Source organism: Salvia miltiorrhiza, chromosome 2 (assembly GCF_028751815.1).
Source record: "Salvia miltiorrhiza cultivar Shanhuang (shh) chromosome 2, IMPLAD_Smil_shh, whole genome shotgun sequence".
Lineage (NCBI taxonomy): Eukaryota > Viridiplantae > Streptophyta > Magnoliopsida > Lamiales > Lamiaceae > Salvia > Salvia miltiorrhiza.
This window is the reverse complement of record NC_080388.1, coordinates 784,150-802,441: the sequence shown is the minus strand read 5'-3', so window position 1 is coordinate 802,441 and position 18,292 is coordinate 784,150. Positions and strand designations below refer to the sequence as shown.

The window sequence follows — 18,292 nt, the reverse complement described above, 5'->3', positions numbered from 1 at the left end:
ACCTTTCTCTGCAAAATTCAGCAAAAGAAGAGAGACACACAAAACCTTCTTCCACCCCCTCTATATATCTCACTCCTGCCGCCGGTAATATCACTAGAAATTCGGCTGGTCGTCGTCGCCATCGCCTCGACTCTCTCTTAAATCGAGCAAAGTCCAAAATCACCAATTTGTTGCCGTCTCTTTCACCGGCGATGAACAGCGCGGCAGACCACTGCCACGGCAATGGCCGTTGTCGCCAATTTATATTTCAGTAACTTAAAAGAACATTTAGTAAAGTGGTAAAAACACAAAACAGGAATTGAAGGAACCGGCTGTATTCGAAAAAACGGCCCGGTTTGGTTCATTTTTTAAGGAATCGGTTGATTTTGTAAAGGGATACACGTGTAGTAATCTTAACGAGAAGCGTAAAAAACTGGGTGTAGTGTAGACTCTCCCGTAAATATACGGCTTATATTGTTTCTTTCATCAACACCTTTTTCTTTGAGAAATTATTTTATGCGCACTATTAATAATTGTGCAGTGATATATTATGAGCAGACAAAACATACAAAAAGAAAGAGACATCACCCACAACTTATCACCCACAACTTCCTTCAAATAAAAACAAATATCACTATTTATATATATTATATTGCAATGAAACAACATACAACCATAACTTGTGCCCTCACTCAATGCAAAAAAGCAACACCACTCACAAACTAGATTTTATACCTAAAACCCCACTTCCCACCGCACTCTCTCCTTTGGAGAGGGCTACATACACTAGTAACACTTACAATGCTTCACACACTACACATAGTAGGGGCAAAAAAACGAAGACAAAAAAAAAAAAAAAAAAAAAGCTCTAATCCTCTCCATGCCTCCATTTCGTGTTTTATTTTATCGATTCATGCTACCGTACAATAAATTCAGTACGTGCAGATCGAATAAATCACGAAACTAGAACATAAATTGCTCGTCTAAAGATGGGCAAAAAAGAAAAAGTTAGCCATAGCTAGGGATTGCAATTTTTCTTGGCTACTTTTACTTTTGAAGTGGATTAGAATCACACTATTTAACTTTAGACGCTATATGAAATACTAAATATATAGGATTTTTACTTTAAACTTGGTATAAAGCGTTACTAGAAGGTCAATTGTTGAAATTGAGGCGGGAGGTGTAGGTAGCCTTCGGAGCCCAATTCCGAGGGATTACTTCCCTCGCGGACAAGGTTTTTCCGGTGGATAAGGTGGTTAGCCGAACGGAGAATGGCCCTTGTAGAGGGCCGGCGATGATGCACCAACTCGCACCCCATATATGAGTCATCTCTAGCCATTGGTTCGAGTTCGCCTACATATACACATAAAAATAAATTAAATTAGGTCAATTTTAAGGCCTTTTTTTGTACTCATAAATGAAGTATGTGTGTGTGTGTGATGCACTTAAGATTGTGTGTGTGTGTGTGTGTGATGCACTTAAGATTGTGACTTGGCATTAGAGAAGAGAAAGTGGAGGCCTTTTCAGCCAATGGCATGGGATAGAAAGAGAATTGGCCTAACATTTAAAGACATATGTCAAAAGGAATAAATTTCCCAATTAAAATTATTATCAACTAAAGTTAGCGAAGTGAATCTCTTTTTAAAGGCATCCAACACATTGAGTGTCAGAGGCACGTGATTTTAGAGATCTAAAGTTCAACAAATGGAACATATCTATATATATATATATATATATTAATATATAAGTGTATATATTAATATATGAGATAAAACACAATATATAATTTAGAACTATTCAGATTTTGGAATTATGCAATACAGTTTTGTTTTTCTTTCTTGAATTTCATGAGATGGTTCTTCTAAAAGGAGAGCTTCTCTGATATAGAGAGGTGTGAAAGTGGGAAACTTTATAAAGAAAAATCCATCTAGAAAAAGGGGAAAGTCTCTTTGACTATGGTAAATAATCATAAAAGAAATTCATATTTTTTATGGGTCCCTAACTGTAAAAGCAACCACATTAGGAAAGTTTATAATAATAATCAGGCCCGTACCTGAGGGCATGTTCAACATGCTGCCGCATAGGGCCCCAAATTTTTGGGGGCCCAAATTACATATAAAAATTATTTTTGTTTAACAAATAGTATTCCAAAAATAAATGCAGTAACTGAAAAGACATTCTAAAAAAAATGAATCAAAAAACTTATCTACGATCAACTATGTCACAAGACATGTTGAATGGGTTGACTATGTTATAATTGAAAGAAAATTGGTTGATTAGTTAGATTACACAAACTTGATAAATACATCTGTCTCTAAAACCGCAAGACGTGTTACATTTAGATAAAGTAAGAAACTTATCCCTATTTTGAACTAATTTTTGTTGTATGTTCTATCAATATTTCATATTATTTATTTTTTCTCAAATCCTAATATTTTTGTCCTTTTTATCCTTGCTAGATATACAAGAAATTAAATTGTGTTTTGGTTAGATATTGTGGGGACAGATTGCATTCAATACTGCTGCTATGGTGAACCATATTATAAGGTATTTATTTACATAGCTTCGTCTTATGAAAGTTCTTTTCTTCATTTAGATCATACTATTAATGTTGAATTCTTTAGTAACTTATATTTTTCTCTTTTGATTGAAAACTCTTTTGAATGATTGGTTGAAAAAGTTTATGTTAATATATTATTGTTGTTTCGTCAATATAAATTTTTTTTATAAGGACCCATTTTTTAATTTTTGTTGCTTAAGGCCCTGTGAGATACAGGACCGGCCCTGATAATAATTAATAATCAAAAAAAATATTGGTAATTTAGCTTTTCTTTTGTCGCAGTGGTAATCTTAACTAAAAATAAATTATGAAAAAATGTTAGGTTGAACAAAATATGAAGTATACAAAATAGAGAATTGCGAGTACTCATACCTCTCTTATGTGCATGGATCCTACATCGCCATCGCCACCCTCGAATTCGACCAATAATGAGAGCCAATAATTAGTCGATCCTTCGTTAACGTGAAACGCGATGTTTTTCCCAGGATACTTACACGGAGTTCTGTATGAGATATTTTATTTCATCAATATACATAAATAATAATAAGTGAACAATTTAATTTTTGGACTAGCTTGTAACTAATTAATCAGATCCCAATATTTTGTTTGCTAATATATTGGCGACAGAATATTTTTTTCCAGAATTTTTTAAATTATCTTAACCTCATATGTTCAAAGGAGAGATGCAGTAACATTTTGACCAAAAAAAGTACAAACATGTGTGCATGTTTTCTCATGAGTGTCTCCGGCATGACATTTAATAAATAAAATAGGGATTTTTTTTTTATATAAATTTAATTTTATTCTACAAAGGAAAAGGAAAAAAGAAAATAAGGTTAGTTAACAGTTAATTAGTTAAACAAGTCCTTAATTATTACTTAAAAGCTAATCATAAAGTGACAAAACAGAACAAGACCGTTAAAAGTAGACTGGATCAAGTAATGCACATTCCACACACACTATCACAGCAGATGCTACGTGGAATAAAATAGACAAATATATAAAGTAAATATTTAGTAAATTTTAGTAAGTGTATTTCATCTACAGTCTAGTAAAATAATATAGTAATTATATCGAGTAAACATTTACAAGCTCAAAATAAATAAACAAATTTTCACCTGATATAAATATATAAATAAATAAATAATTTTAATGAGTGTAGTAGCATCACACATTACCTCCGGAAGATGACGGGGATCTCACCGCGGTTGCGGAGCTGGCCGCCGTTGCCGGAGACGGCCATCCTGCCGAAGGCGGCGCCGCTGAGGTCGAAGTGCGTGCGGCCGCCGGAGCAGTAGCCGCCGGGGCACTCGTCGGTGATGATGACGGTGACCGCGCGGCGCGAGCAGATCGAGCGGTCGAGGCACCGCACCTTGTAGCAGGCGCCGCAGCCCTCGCCGCCCTTGAAGAGCACCGGGCTCACCGCGCCGACGCGCGCGCGGAACGGCTTCACGTCCACCAGCGATCCGTAGCCGCACGCGCCTCCGTCGCTGCCGTCGCCCTCGGGGCTGCCGTACCACGTCGCCGTCGCCGGGGACCAATGCAGGTCCCCCGCCGCGGCGGCGGAGCCGAGCAGAATGCAGAAAACGAGAAGGCAACAGAGGCTCTCCATAATGTGGGGCAAAGCGCAGCAACTGATTTCACGGCGGCGCGTGAAAATCGAGGCGGGAAAGTGCCGACAGTTTGGAGCAGTGTGGAAGGAAGGAACTGAGCTTAAGCGACTGAGGAATTTCTGTTGCTTTTATTTTTATTTTTTTGTTTGGTAATTTGGGAATGAATATATAAAGAGAGGAATTTGGTATTGACGATATGGCCCATGGGGTTTATTTTAATCACGGTGGTGCCAACTGCCATGGGCTTTTGGGGTGGGACCCGGCGACAGTTAAGGCGTTAAATCCGCAGGGCAGCATCCACGTGTAGGGAGGGTAGTTTGGTCATTGAGGAGAGATGAGCTATCAACATTCTACCGTTACGTTTTTTCTTTTTTCGTTTTATTTTTATTTAATATGTTCAATGTTTGGAGGCATGTGGGGAAAGGTTTTTGTTTTTGAGGGGACCGAAAAAACCGTGGAGGGTAAAATCTCATTTTGTTTTTATTTACTCCCTCCGTCCCATGAAGCATGACACACTTCTTTTCGGCACGAGAATTAAGAAATTGGTATTTTGTGTGTTAAGTGTGGTAGGTGAAAAAGTGAAAATGTGAATAAAGGGTAAATTTTTTGTCATTTTAAAAAACGTGTTATGCTTTGTGGGACATACCAAAAAGGAAGCTGTGTCATGCTTCGTGGGACGGAGGGAGTATATGATTTCGTAATTAATTAACTTTGTTAATTAGATAGTTACGTTATTAAGGAAATATGAATTTAAGATATTAATTAAGTTAACACAAAATTTTTATGTAATATCGTGGCACTATAGTATGTGTCAAGAAAACTCATGTTTCAATAGTATATTTGTAAATTTAATGGTATTTTGTATTATAAATATATTAATTTTTATATCTATAATATTTGTGATAAAATCCCATAGTCAAGAAGTAAAGGCTATTTGATTTGCCAGTCCACAACAAACATGGCAAATAGTTAGTGTTAGAGTATCGTCAATTTTCATGTAAATTTTATCAAATTCAAGAATTTTTTTTGTCCCTTCATTTAAAATTGGACAGTTTTAACATATTTTTATAAAAGTTGATATTTTTACATATGCATTATCAAATGTAGATAGTTTTACATGTTAAAAAATAGTTCAAAATTTTGATGATTTTTCAGCCCAAATTTATAAATATTATAAATATTACATGTACTTATTTTTGTTGTTCAATATATAATCTGAGTCAATATTCCCAATCGAGGCTGATGAATCTTATCAAAAGTCATTACATTTAATGATGTGGGGGTGAATTTCCTATGTAATTTATTTTTATTAATAAATCATTTTCCAGCAAAATACGTCAACCTTAATTAGCCAGAATATATTTTGGCTCAAACTATAAATTGAACAACGGATAAATTTAGACTTGAAATATAAACTGAACAACGGATTTAAGTCTGAACTATATTTATAATATGTATAAATTCGGACTTAAAAAATCAATAGAGGAGGCGTAATAGAGGAGGTGGCGGCGCGGAGCAGGCGGAAGGTGAGGGATGCGGCGACATGGGTGGGGATGGGGGTAGATGGAGGAGGCGAACGGGGTTTGGGGAATGAGGTAGGCTTGGGGGGTGTTTGCAGGCCGGGAGTTTGGGAGGTGGTGGTCGGTGTGGCGCCGGGGGTTTAGGGAGGTGGTGGTCGGGGGGTTGGGGATGGGGTAGGGAAGGTGATTTTTTTAAAAAAAATTAATTATAAATAAATGAAATTATTAAAAAATTAAAACAATGACATGTCATAGCTGATTTGGCATGAAATTGACATGTCATAGATATTTGTCATGTCATCTCGCCGGATTTTTTAATTTTGGGAAAATTAAGAACGGATTCTCAATTCATGTATTCATACGCCGATTTTGAAGTTGGTGAGAATATCGCGAATTCTCAAAAAGCTTTTGAATTTAGTGGCAATTAACCCTTTTATCTATTAACACTATAATTAAAGCATATAATAAGCGAATTGTACTAGACAATTTTGGATAGGCAGGACCCAAAAACCGTTGCAAAAATTGGGTTCATGACTGCAATCACAAGCTCACCCCATACTTGTAAAATTGTTCTCAACTCAACATGAATTTGTTGGTGTATTGGACCCATATCCAATTAAATTTATTTTTAAAATTAACAAAACGTCAACTTCAAATTAAAAACAAACAATTCAGTAGGGTAGCAATGTTGTTGAAGAAATCCGCATTTGAAGCATGAATAATTTCGTCTCATGCAAGAGTGTGGTGATTAGTATTAATTTGCGGTCGTGGATGATTAATTGATTATAATTATGGGTATGGCTTAATAATACGAAATATTTTTATAATAAGATATATTTAGTGCAGATAAAAAGAATCAGTTTGTCGGTATGATTTCCTTTGCTTAATAATTCAAAAATCTGCTTCGACTTTTACATTAAATTATTTTTAGCCTCGTGCACTTCTCATGATTAATGCTATCGTCATGCATGAAATATATGTAAATATGAACATAATTTTCCTGCACGATGAATTTGTGCCTTCAAATGGGAATTTAAGATCTACGATGCATGAATTCAACACCTGCATTCGAATATTGAAGAGAGCGATTTTTTTAATGCAATAAATTTAACAATAAATACATTAATTTTAACAATAAATACATTATTTTTAATGGTTATTATGTATATATGATTAGGTTATAACGAAAATGACTATTTTCTTTTTTTGAAACGAAAATGACTATTTTCTTGAGGAATGAAAATAGCTAATAATTAGTATAAATCTACAAATAAGCTATTTGTAATGCATGGATAATGTATTCAGTTAATATGGTGAAATTTTTGCTCCATCCAGGATTCGAATCCAAATTTGAACGACTATTCATATATTATAAGCGGCGCGGCTTATTCGTTGATTTATATTACTAGTTTATTCATTATTTTCTTTTTACACGATAAATTTGAATATCTGACATTCTAGATTCATTCTCGTTGCTCATCACATATTCACATTTGGTCTCTCTCCATCCATTAATCAAAAATATATTACTGCACATGCGCAGTGCGCGCACACGTATATATGAATTATAAAAAAACATGATTATATATATATAATAGTGCATTGTTGTATACACAAAAAATGTATGAGATCTACGGTATTACAATAAGATTGAGATTTACTTGACCCTAAGCATATATTTATATAATGAGTAGTTTAAATGTATCCAGATGTTTTTGTACATAAAATATAAACGAATTTCAGTTTTTAGATCATAAATATCTATAATGAGTTCATCATTTTAATATATAAATTTGTGGTGCAGCGTTTGACAATTGTAACTAGTATTTTTTTTTTAAATTCTAATCTTTTATGACGAATTCATAATATTTTATAGAATTTATTATATTATATATTGAAAATAATCGTTACAAAGAGTATCGGCACATGACAATTCCATCTCAAGAAGAAAGATTGTAAATGTTGTCAAGGTTTCAATTCTGTCTCATTTAATACTCATTCATTTATTTAGGACACCACCACCCCTTCTAGTTTTACCATTTATTTACATCAGTAAAAGTACATGATCCACGTGCTAAACCACAATATAAAAACAGTAAATTTATACATTCACATCACATTATGGCCCATTATAAAATAGGTTAACCAGAAAAAAAATTTAATTTATTAAAAATAATTTAAAATAAACAGAATTAAATTAGTTCAACATTGCAGTTATTTTTTTCTTTTTAATATTTTTTTTAAACAAAAATAAAAAACCAAAAGCTACAATATAGATAAAACAGTAAAATTAGCTAAAAAATTATTTGTTTCTAAAAACCAAAAATGTTAAATATTTTTTTATTTAATTAACTAATTTATTATATGATTATCATGTGACCAAATAGCACCCTGTACAAAAATTAATATTAGAAAATAGAGAAGGCCGTAAAACCCTTTTTTGACTATTTGATCCACATTTTCCCTAATAGTCAATTCATCGATTTTGGTGAATGAAATATCTTAAATACTTACTAATATAGTATATAGTGTGAAGGATGCCACAAACGTTGAAAATGACACTACATAGAGCAGCCCTCTGCCTAAGTCGTGTTCACCCCTCATTTTTTTTTTTTTTGAGAACAAGAGGTAAACTTTCATTACTCAGAAGAAGAAGAATTCAGTACAAAGGGAAGAGACCCTTGGGAAATAAAAGGCGAGAAACTAGAAAGTGCAAAACTAGCAAGCCTATCAGCTATAGAGTTACCCTCCCTTGGAGTCCAGCTAAGTGCAACCTCATGCAGCGAGTCCATCATTCTAAAGATCTCATCAAGAGTGTCCCCAAGATAGGAAAGATCTGCCTCCCTCTTCATCAAACACCAGTACAGAATCTGACTATCAGTCTCCACAATCACATCCCCCACCTCCTTCTCAATGCACAGCCGCAGCCCCTCCAGGACAGCCAATGCTTCCCCTTCCAGGCAAGAGAAGACTCCTCGCCGAGCTCCATAACGACACCCAACGATCTCACCGTCACCCTTCTGCAAAACACCCCCAACACCAATCCCAACATCGTTCACCACAGCAGCGTCACACGAGATCTTAAGCTGACCCAACCTCGAGCAGAGAATCTTACGGGGTTTCATTTGATTAGTGGGCGGGCACATCTTCTTCGGCCAGCAAGCACGTTGGGCAATTTGAATACACTCAACATGGCTTATCACTTTACCTTGGAAAATCAACATATTTCTAGCATACCAGGAGGACCAAGCAAGGGAAGCAAAAATCGCATGACTCTCCTTCTGGGGTGATCGCCGGATCCGCTCAAACCACTCGGGGATAGAACAAATATCATCAATTGGAATCGGTTGGAGTCTAAGGGGTGAGACCGCCCAGAGAGCTTTAGTCCATACACAATCCCGCAATGCGTGAACCATATCTTCGTTGCACTCTCCACATCTCCTACAAATCGGATCAATGTCAATAGATTTTCCTCTTAACGCAGAACTTGTTGGGAGAGCATCTGCTAAGCATTTCCACATGAAGAGCTTGATCTTTGGAATCACATCCAGCCCCCAGATCCACCTCCAAAACTCCCGATAGGAATTTGACGGCGAGGGTTCAGACCGTCTTTTCAAATCAGAGGCCAGCCAATAACCCGATTTCACCGAATAGGAATTGAATTTGCCAAAAGGCCAGAAAGGTTTATCTTCTTCATTCGGATTCCCATGCAACTGTGATAAGATTTTCCCGCCATCACTCTGGTTAAAAGTGGTCAACACCATATCCACATCCCATCTAGAAGAACCATACAAGAACAACTCTTGAGCTTTAACATCTGACAACGTCTCCGCCACACACGCCTTTCCAAATCTCCCTTCGCCCATCGGTATCCAGGAGTCTATGCCAATTCTAATTCTTGCACCATTTCCCACCTTCCACGCAACTCCTTCCGCTAACAAATCACGTCCTACAAGCAAGCTTTTCCATGCAAAAGAAGGGTTATGAGCTTTGCCTGCCAGGAGAATATCAGTCCGCGGGAAGTATCGCGCTTTGAGTGAACGAGCCAGCAGTGATGAATCATCCCTTAAAATTCTCCACACCTGTTTGGCTAAAAGTGCTTGGTTGAAGAGTGAAAGATCTCTAAAACCCAGCCCACCATCGCCTTTAGCCAAACACAGTCTTTTCCAGCTACGCCAATGGATTCGACGTTCATCCTCCTTTTGGCCCCAAAAGAAACTAGCAGCCACACTGTTTAGCCTTTGACATATCTGATCCGGGAGTGCAAAGCAGCTCATAAGATAGCTAGGAATAGATTGCAACACTGCTTTGATGAGCACCATCTTGCCAGCACCCGATAAAAATCTCCTTTTCCAGTCCTTTGATTTTTTCCTAGTTCTATCCACCAACATCTGAAAAATTTCAGACTTCGATCTGCCCACAATGTTCGGAATTCCAAGGTAATTAGAACGATTTGTATTTAGAGTAACCCCCATCTGTCTCGCGAGATCCATCTGCTTTTGCTCCAAAACCCCTCTACTAAAAGAAATTGTGGATTTTTCCAAATTCACTTTTTGACCTGAAACCGCCTCATAGGCTTGAAGAATCTTCTTTACTTCCTCCACCTCCCTCAAATTAGCACGCCCAAAAATGATGCAGTCATCGGCGAAGAGCAGGTGACTCACACATGGAGCCGTTCTGCAAAGTCGAGCTCCATGCACTAACTGTCTTGTTTCCGCCTGTCGAAGTAACCCGGATAAAGCTTCGGCGCAAAAGAGGAAGAGAAAAGGAGATAAAGGATCTCCTTGGCGAAGACCTCGGCTAGGTTGGAAAGCACCCCCTGGAAAACCGTTCACTAAAACACGGAAAGAAACAGAGGAGGCACATCTCATAATCAAATCAACAAAAGAAGTATGGAATCCCAAATGTGTCAGAATCGACTCCAAGAAAGACCACTCCACTCTATCATACGCCTTAGCCATATCCAACTTATAAGCAAAAACACCCTTATCTTTGGCTTTATTCATTTTCATCATATGAAAAATTTCGAAAGCAAGCAAAGCATTATCCGTGATATGACGACCCGGAACGAAGGCAGACTGACTCTCATTAATAATTAAGGGAAGACACACTTTAAGCCTATTCGTAATGACCTTAGACACAATTTTATAAACCACATTGCACAGACTAATAGGTCTAAACTCTGCGGGGATAGAACATTTCTTCTTTTTTGGGATGAGACAGAGAAAAGTATTGTTCAAGGGGGCGGGAGACGCACCATTATTTAGAATATCAAGCAACATGGGGACAACCTCAAAACGACACGACGACCAACAAGAATTATAGAAAAGAGCAGGCATACCGTCAGGCCCGGGGGCCTTAAGAGGATGCATTTGCTTCAAAGCTTGCTCGATTTCTGCCTGAGTATAAGGGGAGATCAGCTCCCTGTTCATTCCCTCCGTCACAACAGGCTCTATGGATTGCAGGACCTCTGAAGAGTTATTGGGGGAGCCCGTGGTGAAGAGCTCCTGAAAATATCTCCTGAAAACTTCATCCATCTCGTCATTCTTCCTTATGGTTGTACCATCGGGTGTCATAATCTCCTTTATATGATTTCTTCGCTTTCTCCCCTCCGCAGCTTTATGAAAGAAACCCGTATTACGGTCACCCTCCGCCATCCAATCAGCCCGAGATCTCTGTTTCCACATCACTTCTTCTTTGTTAAGGAGCTCATCAAGTTCTTGTTCAAGGGCACGTTGTTCATCCTTGGTATGGGCTTCATTCTGCTCTTTTTGCATCTCGGTCAGTTCCTCCCGAATTTGGTTGCATCTTTTTTTAACATGCCCAAAAACACGTTTTTCCCATAACTTGAATTCACGCCCCATATTTTCAATCTTCACACTAAAATCTGCCACCGATGAGATCACTCCTCCAGATTCCCATAACTCCTTACAGAATTCCCCGCATCTTTCATCACGAAGCCACATTGCTTCAAATCTAAAAGGTCTTGGTCGATTTTCAGTATCAGCCGGAGCTCTATCTAGCACCAACAAAATGGGGCAGTGATCACTTGATTTACGTAGAAGGTGTGTAACCTCAAAACCCCCAAACGCTTCAGTCCATTTTTCACTCCCACACACCCTGTCTAATCTTTCCATGATGTTATCCACACCACGTTGATTATTAGTCCAGGTAAACGGTTCGCCACAGAACCCAAGATCAGTAAGTCCACAATCTTCAATAACTTTCCGAAAATCACAAAGTCGAGAATCAGCCTTTGGAGCACCACCACGCTTCTCAAAATGAAACATAATTTCATTAAAGTCCCCACCACATATCCATCGCCCCGACACTTGAGATCGAATGTCTCTCAAAAGGTTCCAAGTTTGAGGGTGATCTTCAACTCGACTCCATCCATATATGCCACAGAAGTCCCACTCCACATGATGTGAGTCATTAATCGTCACCAAGATGTGATTGGGTGATGACGATTTCAGAGTCACAAAGATATCATCTGACCACATTAGGCAAACACCGCCTCGTCTGCCTCCTCCAGAAATATCACAGTCCTTTGCAATAAAATTATTAAAACCGCACTGGGCAAGAATAGGCGCCCAATCCGTACCAAGTAATTTAGTCTCCGAAAGGAAGACCAAATCGGGCTTCTTTTGTTTGGATAACCAAACGAGCTGTCGAATTGTCGTAGGGTTCCCAAGCCCCCGACAATTCCAGAATATGCAATTCATTGTGCCCGGCGGGATTGCGTCGAGGCAATCTCCGCCGATAATGCATTATATGGGGAAGAATCATCAAGAATTGCACCTTTAAGTCGTTTCTGTACCAGTTCAATGTTGGCATCCTTAATGGGAAAAACGTCACCTTCTTCCTCCCTTGAGTGACGCTTGCAAAACAGAGTATTTGGGGAAGTTGCAGTGGTTGAGTGTGTCGGTATTGGGTGGGGAGGTTTTGGGGTTATACCATGGGGAGTTTCAGTTTTTGGTTTACGAGCAAGACGTGTCCATTTTTTGTTTTTTGGTTTTGGTGTGGGTATGGGGCCAGGATTAAAGGTCAGAGAAGGTTTTGTTTGAGGGTTACCAGCAGTGGGATCGGTATTGATATTGGAATTAGGTTTGATATGGAGAGACTTTAGGAGTTCAACTGTTGGAGTGAAGGGAGTTGCATTGGGGAGTCGGTTAATTTGGTTAAAAGTTTGTTCCTTTGACAGGGTAGATGTAGGTTTAGAATGGGCTAGAGAAGTAGTGGATCTGGAGCCCGGTTCCTGGTTTTTCAGAGTAGATGGGGCGGTAGTTTGGGTCTGGGTATATATGGGTTTCGTTGTGGGGGGTAGCGACTCATTTGGCAGATTTAACGAGCTGGTACTAACATTCTTGCCAGATTGTCGATCCGGAGGAGCCAAGTAGCGGTCAAGTGGAGTGGTTGTGGCTGTTGAGCGTGAGTTAGAGAGGGAAGTACGGGTATGGGGTGGGTAGGTATTATCCGGAACAGGTGGTATTATTTGGCTACTGACATCACTGGTGGGTGGAGGGTGTATTGGAAAGAGGGGTTGGCGTGGGATATTAATCTTCTGAGCTGAGTAGGGTAAGGTGGTAGTGTTTGAGGGGTTTATGCTGGACGGCACTTTAATGACAGGATGATTATGCGGCTGCTCCGCCTGTCTGGATGATCGTAGGCGCTTGAGTGGTGAAGCTTTGAGCATAGGTCCATATAGAAGATCCTCAAACTGTTTGCCGTTATCATCTTCCTCAGATTCCTTGTCACACGTTCTAGTGAAATGCCCAATAATTCCACATCGATAGCAGAATGTGGGCAAGTTTTCATACTTAATAGGTGCCCATATCCTCTGCCCTCCAATAGCAATGGTGAGACCTCTCATGAGGGGCTCTGTTATATCAAAATTCACCTTGAACCTTGCAAAACATCCTTCATAGTTGGCCTCCAAATCGATTTCCTCCACCTTGCCAATCTGAGCAGCTATATGGTTGAGAATATCTTTGTTCATACATTTCATTGGAAGATCATAAACACGGACCCAAAAGCTGCCCCGATCAAGGCGAATACTCGACGGCTGCATCGAACCATCCAGCCCTGCTATTGCAAATAAATTCCCATCAAAGTGCCAAGGTTGTCGGCGTAAAACCCACTTCCGATCTTCCTCAGTCCCAAATGTAAACAAGAACAAATTTTTCCTCCATTCCCGCGCCTCAAATTCAAACTTTGTCTTCCACGATTTTCTCATAATCTCGAGCAGATGGAAGGCATTTGGGGATCTCAACGCAATTAATTTTCCAACCAAGCAATAGGAAGGATTGCTTCTCTGAATGGTCGCCCCTTCATCCACCGCTGAAATATCAACCACTGCTGCTTCGCGATCAGTTTGCCCTTCAATCCCGAGATCCCCTTCATAACCCCTCGATGATCCACCTCGTTCCATAGAACCTGCACACACAGAGAGAAATACACAGAAAGAGAAGAGGAGAAAAACCAGTCAGCCCCAGAAACACCAGAAACAGAACAACCTCACAAAACTTAAAGCAAACACAAAAGAGAGATCAAAGAAAAGGAGACACACAGAGGCGACTGAGTCGCCGGCGTGAAAGCGACTCAATCGCTGACCGAAAATAGGAAAACCTAGACGCCAAACTCACAAGGAGGACAGAGAAACCCTAGCAAAACTAGAGAACGAAAGCCCTAGCCAACTAGGGGACGCAAATGTATGGGGTTGTTTATTGATTCAGTGTTCACCCCTCATTTTTATCATACCATATCATGTCATTGCATGTTTCAATTATTATTTTTCTAATGATAAAAATAATAGTAGTATATATATAATTACTATATGATCGCGTTACCTTACATTCATAAAATGGTCCAATTGTTGTATGGAACAAATTTTAATATTTATCACTAAAAATTGAAATTTAAAAAATTATGTATCATAACTTTGAATTAATTAGTCCAAATAATTTATTATTAATCTAAACAAATATAAAAAAATAATTATAATCCCTAAATGGATGAGTGGACACTTGTTAACTTTTTATTATATTAAAAATAATGCATTTAAATAAAAAATACTATAAATTAATAAATTCAGAATGAGACACAGTGCGATACACTAAATTGTGGGATATATGACCTCATCCGATTATTTTGGCACCTCAAAATAGTAGAATAATTCAGGTAAGACTCGTGCTTGGTCTTTGTATGTTTTTTGTTTCCTTTTTTTTTCTAATAAAATTTTTATTTCAGCAGCACCAGATATACTAAGGAAATTTTATTGGACCTAGCAATTTAATTTAGAGGCACGTCCGTGTACATTTTAATGCATGGTGCATCCATACTATTTAAATATTAATTGAAGAATTTAATATATTTTAATTAGAGATTAATAATTTTTGTTTGACTTTAATAAGTTCTAACCCCTAATTAATTAGTACATAACTGCATATGTTCGATGATCGCACCATTTTTTTTGAGCTTTTGATATTTAAAGAAAACTTTGTGCGAGATTGTAGTAATCTCTTATTATTAATTAGAGATTAATATTTTTTAATTTAAAATCAATAAAATTCAGTTTGCCCTATTAGTAGCTGCATCTGTCCTCGCGATGCCAGGACAGATGCCGACGATACATTAGTTTTTTTTACGTTTGATATATTTTTTTTGTGCTTAAGATCATGGGCGGATTTAGGATTAAACATTAGGGGCTGAATTTATTGAATTACGGCGTCTGAAAATAGTTGCAGGGAAGCAAAAAAATATTAGCATTGAGTACACTTTATTTTCATGCATCTTTTTAACAATCACTTAATATAATCAATAGCTCTTCGCAATTCAATTAATTTAACATCAAGTAGATTGAAAGCATATAAAGACATACTTTTATGCATTTTTTTAAAAAAATGTTCCATCTTCTAATCAAATAAACTAATTTTCATCATTAATAAATCGTGCTTTTACTTTTAACTTGAGGGTTAACTCAAATTCAATAATAAAAATTAATTAAAAAAGAAAAATAGGATAAAATAACATAAATTTAACAAATCAATGTACAATGTTAGGCAATTAATAATGAATAGATGGATACTAAGCTATAGTTATTAAGACAATGTATTCTATTTTTTCTTGTATTTCTTATATATATATATATATATAAATAGTAAAAAAAACTCGAAAATTATGAGGAGGCTTCCCCCCTGATATATGTCTAATTTCATAAAGTGATTCAATATCCAACCAAATGTAAACACGAAAAAGTTTTGTGACAAAGTGGGATTTGTTTTTACCCTCAAAAAAATAAAATGGCGAGATGAAGTCTTAAAAGTATAAATGATATTGAAGCTCTATTATTGAATAGAATATGATTAAAGCACTGAGTTCCACTATTCATGTGTTAGCCAACTCTTAAAGCACTGAGTTCCACTATTCTACCACTATTGCTAGATTGTGCAGTTAACTTTATAAGCTGGATTTTCAAACACTAATACATTAGTCTTAACAATAATACGTCTATTATATATATACATTCCTCTCCATTATCTATAAATCATGATTATTTTTCAAATTTTCTTGACCAATATTGCATTGTGTCTCTTGCACGATCACTAAATAATGGATTGGTTGTGTAATCACATTAACTGTATAACCAGTGCATTATGTTAAGGTGTATTCAGTTGTAAGTTCGTTTACTAATCATTTTAGAGAGAGAGAGAGAGTTAAGAAGGAAGCAAAAGAGTTGGTTTACAATCAAATATAGACAGGTCATACCTGAACACATGCTCAACATGCTGCCGCTTAAGATCTCAAATTTTTGGGGCCCTATTTTTCTTTTTATATAGTATAGTATATATATAATTTTTTTCTTAATAATAAAATAGAATTCCAAAACATCTGCTGATATGCAATGTGAACGAAAAGGCTATTAATTGGGGCCCACTTTTGGAAGCCCGCTACTTTAATTGACTAAAAATAATTATGTTAATATATTATTGTTGTATAGCCAATATAAAAGAAAATAATAAGGGTCCATTTTCTAATTTTTGCTTAGGGCCTTGTGAGATACATGACCTGCCCTGAATATGGAAAGAAGGAGAGAAAATGGATCATCTATGTTAGAAGAAAAAAAAATGACCTAATACGGATAATTTATGATGAGCTAATCTCGAGCGAATGTAATCCAGTGTACCATAATTTTTTTAGTGTCATCGTGTCTCACTATATTTTTATAATATCTTTGATAAAAATAAAATATATTATACTAATATAATATTATAAATTATACTATTTAACTATAATTTAAAAAAATTGAAATTAGTCCTCAAGGAGCATCCAAACTATGCAAACTCATATCTGTAAATAACAAGATGGGTCAAATTTAACCTCTCCTCCTTCTCCAAGTAAAAATCCAAGTAAAAATAAAAAATAAAAAATTGTATACCCTAGCTTTAGATTTATCAACCCTAATAATAAATTATTAAGTAATAAAAATAAAAATAAAATTAATTATGCATCCTAATTGAATGGAATATACCCTATCTAAAGGAAAAAATGAAAATAAAACACCAATTGTGATACATCAAATCTCAAGTAAATTTCAAGTTCTTCTTAAACATTAAATAAAGTAATCGTTTTTTTTTTTTTTTCCATCAAGAAAATAGATGATGTATATGGCCCATATAGGTATGGACATATCGCATCAAGCGAAAAGTGGACCATTATAGGAATAACTAATTTATTAGTTATTGGATTTTGGGTTTTAGTGATACTTCATGTGACTTTATGTCACCAACGGCCGAAGAGAGAGAGAGAGAATCCTAAACTGTCGGTGGTAAAATTAATCTTCGCTTTATATCTATTCACGTTTACACACTTGCAGTTATGAATGGCTACTGCATTTGATATTTACTATGTTTCATATGTCTCAACACATTAATAGAATTTAATCTTCTGCAATCATCTATATTGAGTCAATTATGTGTGAGTTCATTTAATGAGAAAAAAACTAATAAGTAAGTAATTTTAAGGGTTAAATATCAAATATGTCCCCTAATATAGAGGCTTTTATCACGTCTAGTACCCTATGGTCGAGATCGGTTCAACTAAACCCCTGAAGTCCTTAATTTCGTGCAATTAGCCCATCCGATTTAACGGTCGTTTAATACACCGTTAGGGCAGAGGGTTTAATTGCACCAAATTAAGAATTTCAGGGGTTTAGTTGAACCCAAGTCGAGTATATGGTGCTACACGTGATATGAGTATTTTCTCGTCGACCGCGGAGGCGACGAACTTCTTCCTCGAAAAAGTCATCCCGGCCTTGGGCACAGTGTCCCTGTCCACGTGTCGCATCACAGCATCACCATCTGATCGATGATGTACATTTTCCGGCCAATTGAGACCAGTCAAAAATGCAAGAAGAAAGAGAAAACAAGGACGTTGTGGTAGAGGGTGTGGTGGCGGAGGTGGAGGAGTTGAAAGGCAGGGGAGTTGAGAAGGTGGGCCCATCGGCAACAGATGGAAGGGAGAGAAGAGAGGGTGGAGTGAGGGACACTAAAGAGACATTCTAGGACAAGGTCATCGGGGAGGCTCAAAATGGTGGTGTCGGCGCCGCCGATAATGGTGGT

At 37.1% G+C, this 18,292-nt stretch overlaps 1 protein-coding gene across 1 annotated transcript; it reads right to left on the bottom strand.

Annotated features, from left to right (window-relative positions):
* Positions 1 to 598: 598 nt before the first annotated feature.
* On the bottom strand, positions 599 to 4,300 carry LOC131012498 (expansin-B3-like). Its single transcript, XM_057940495.1, has 3 exons — positions 3,718 to 4,300; positions 2,912 to 3,041; positions 599 to 1,332 (listed from the first exon to the last, which is right to left on the bottom strand). Exons 1-3 carry the CDS (start codon positions 4,149 to 4,151, stop codon positions 1,135 to 1,137), a joined length of 762 nt encoding a protein of 253 aa, XP_057796478.1. The 5' UTR covers positions 4,152 to 4,300; the 3' UTR covers positions 599 to 1,134.
* Positions 4,301 to 18,292: the final 13,992 nt, after the last annotated feature.

Excerpts from the sequence above, each read along its gene's own strand:
- LOC131012498 (XM_057940495.1), bottom strand. The coding sequence starts at position 4,151 with ATGGAGAGCCTCTGTTGCCTTCTCGTTTTCTGCATTCTGCTCGGCTCC. Across the intron at positions 3,042-3,717 it reads ATCCCCGTCATCTTCCGGAG|AACTCCGTGTAAGTATCCTG; the intron begins GTAATGTGTGAT and ends TATCTCATACAG. Across the intron at positions 1,333-2,911 it reads GATCCATGCACATAAGAGAG|GCGAACTCGAACCAATGGCT; the intron begins GTATGAGTACTC and ends GTGTATATGTAG.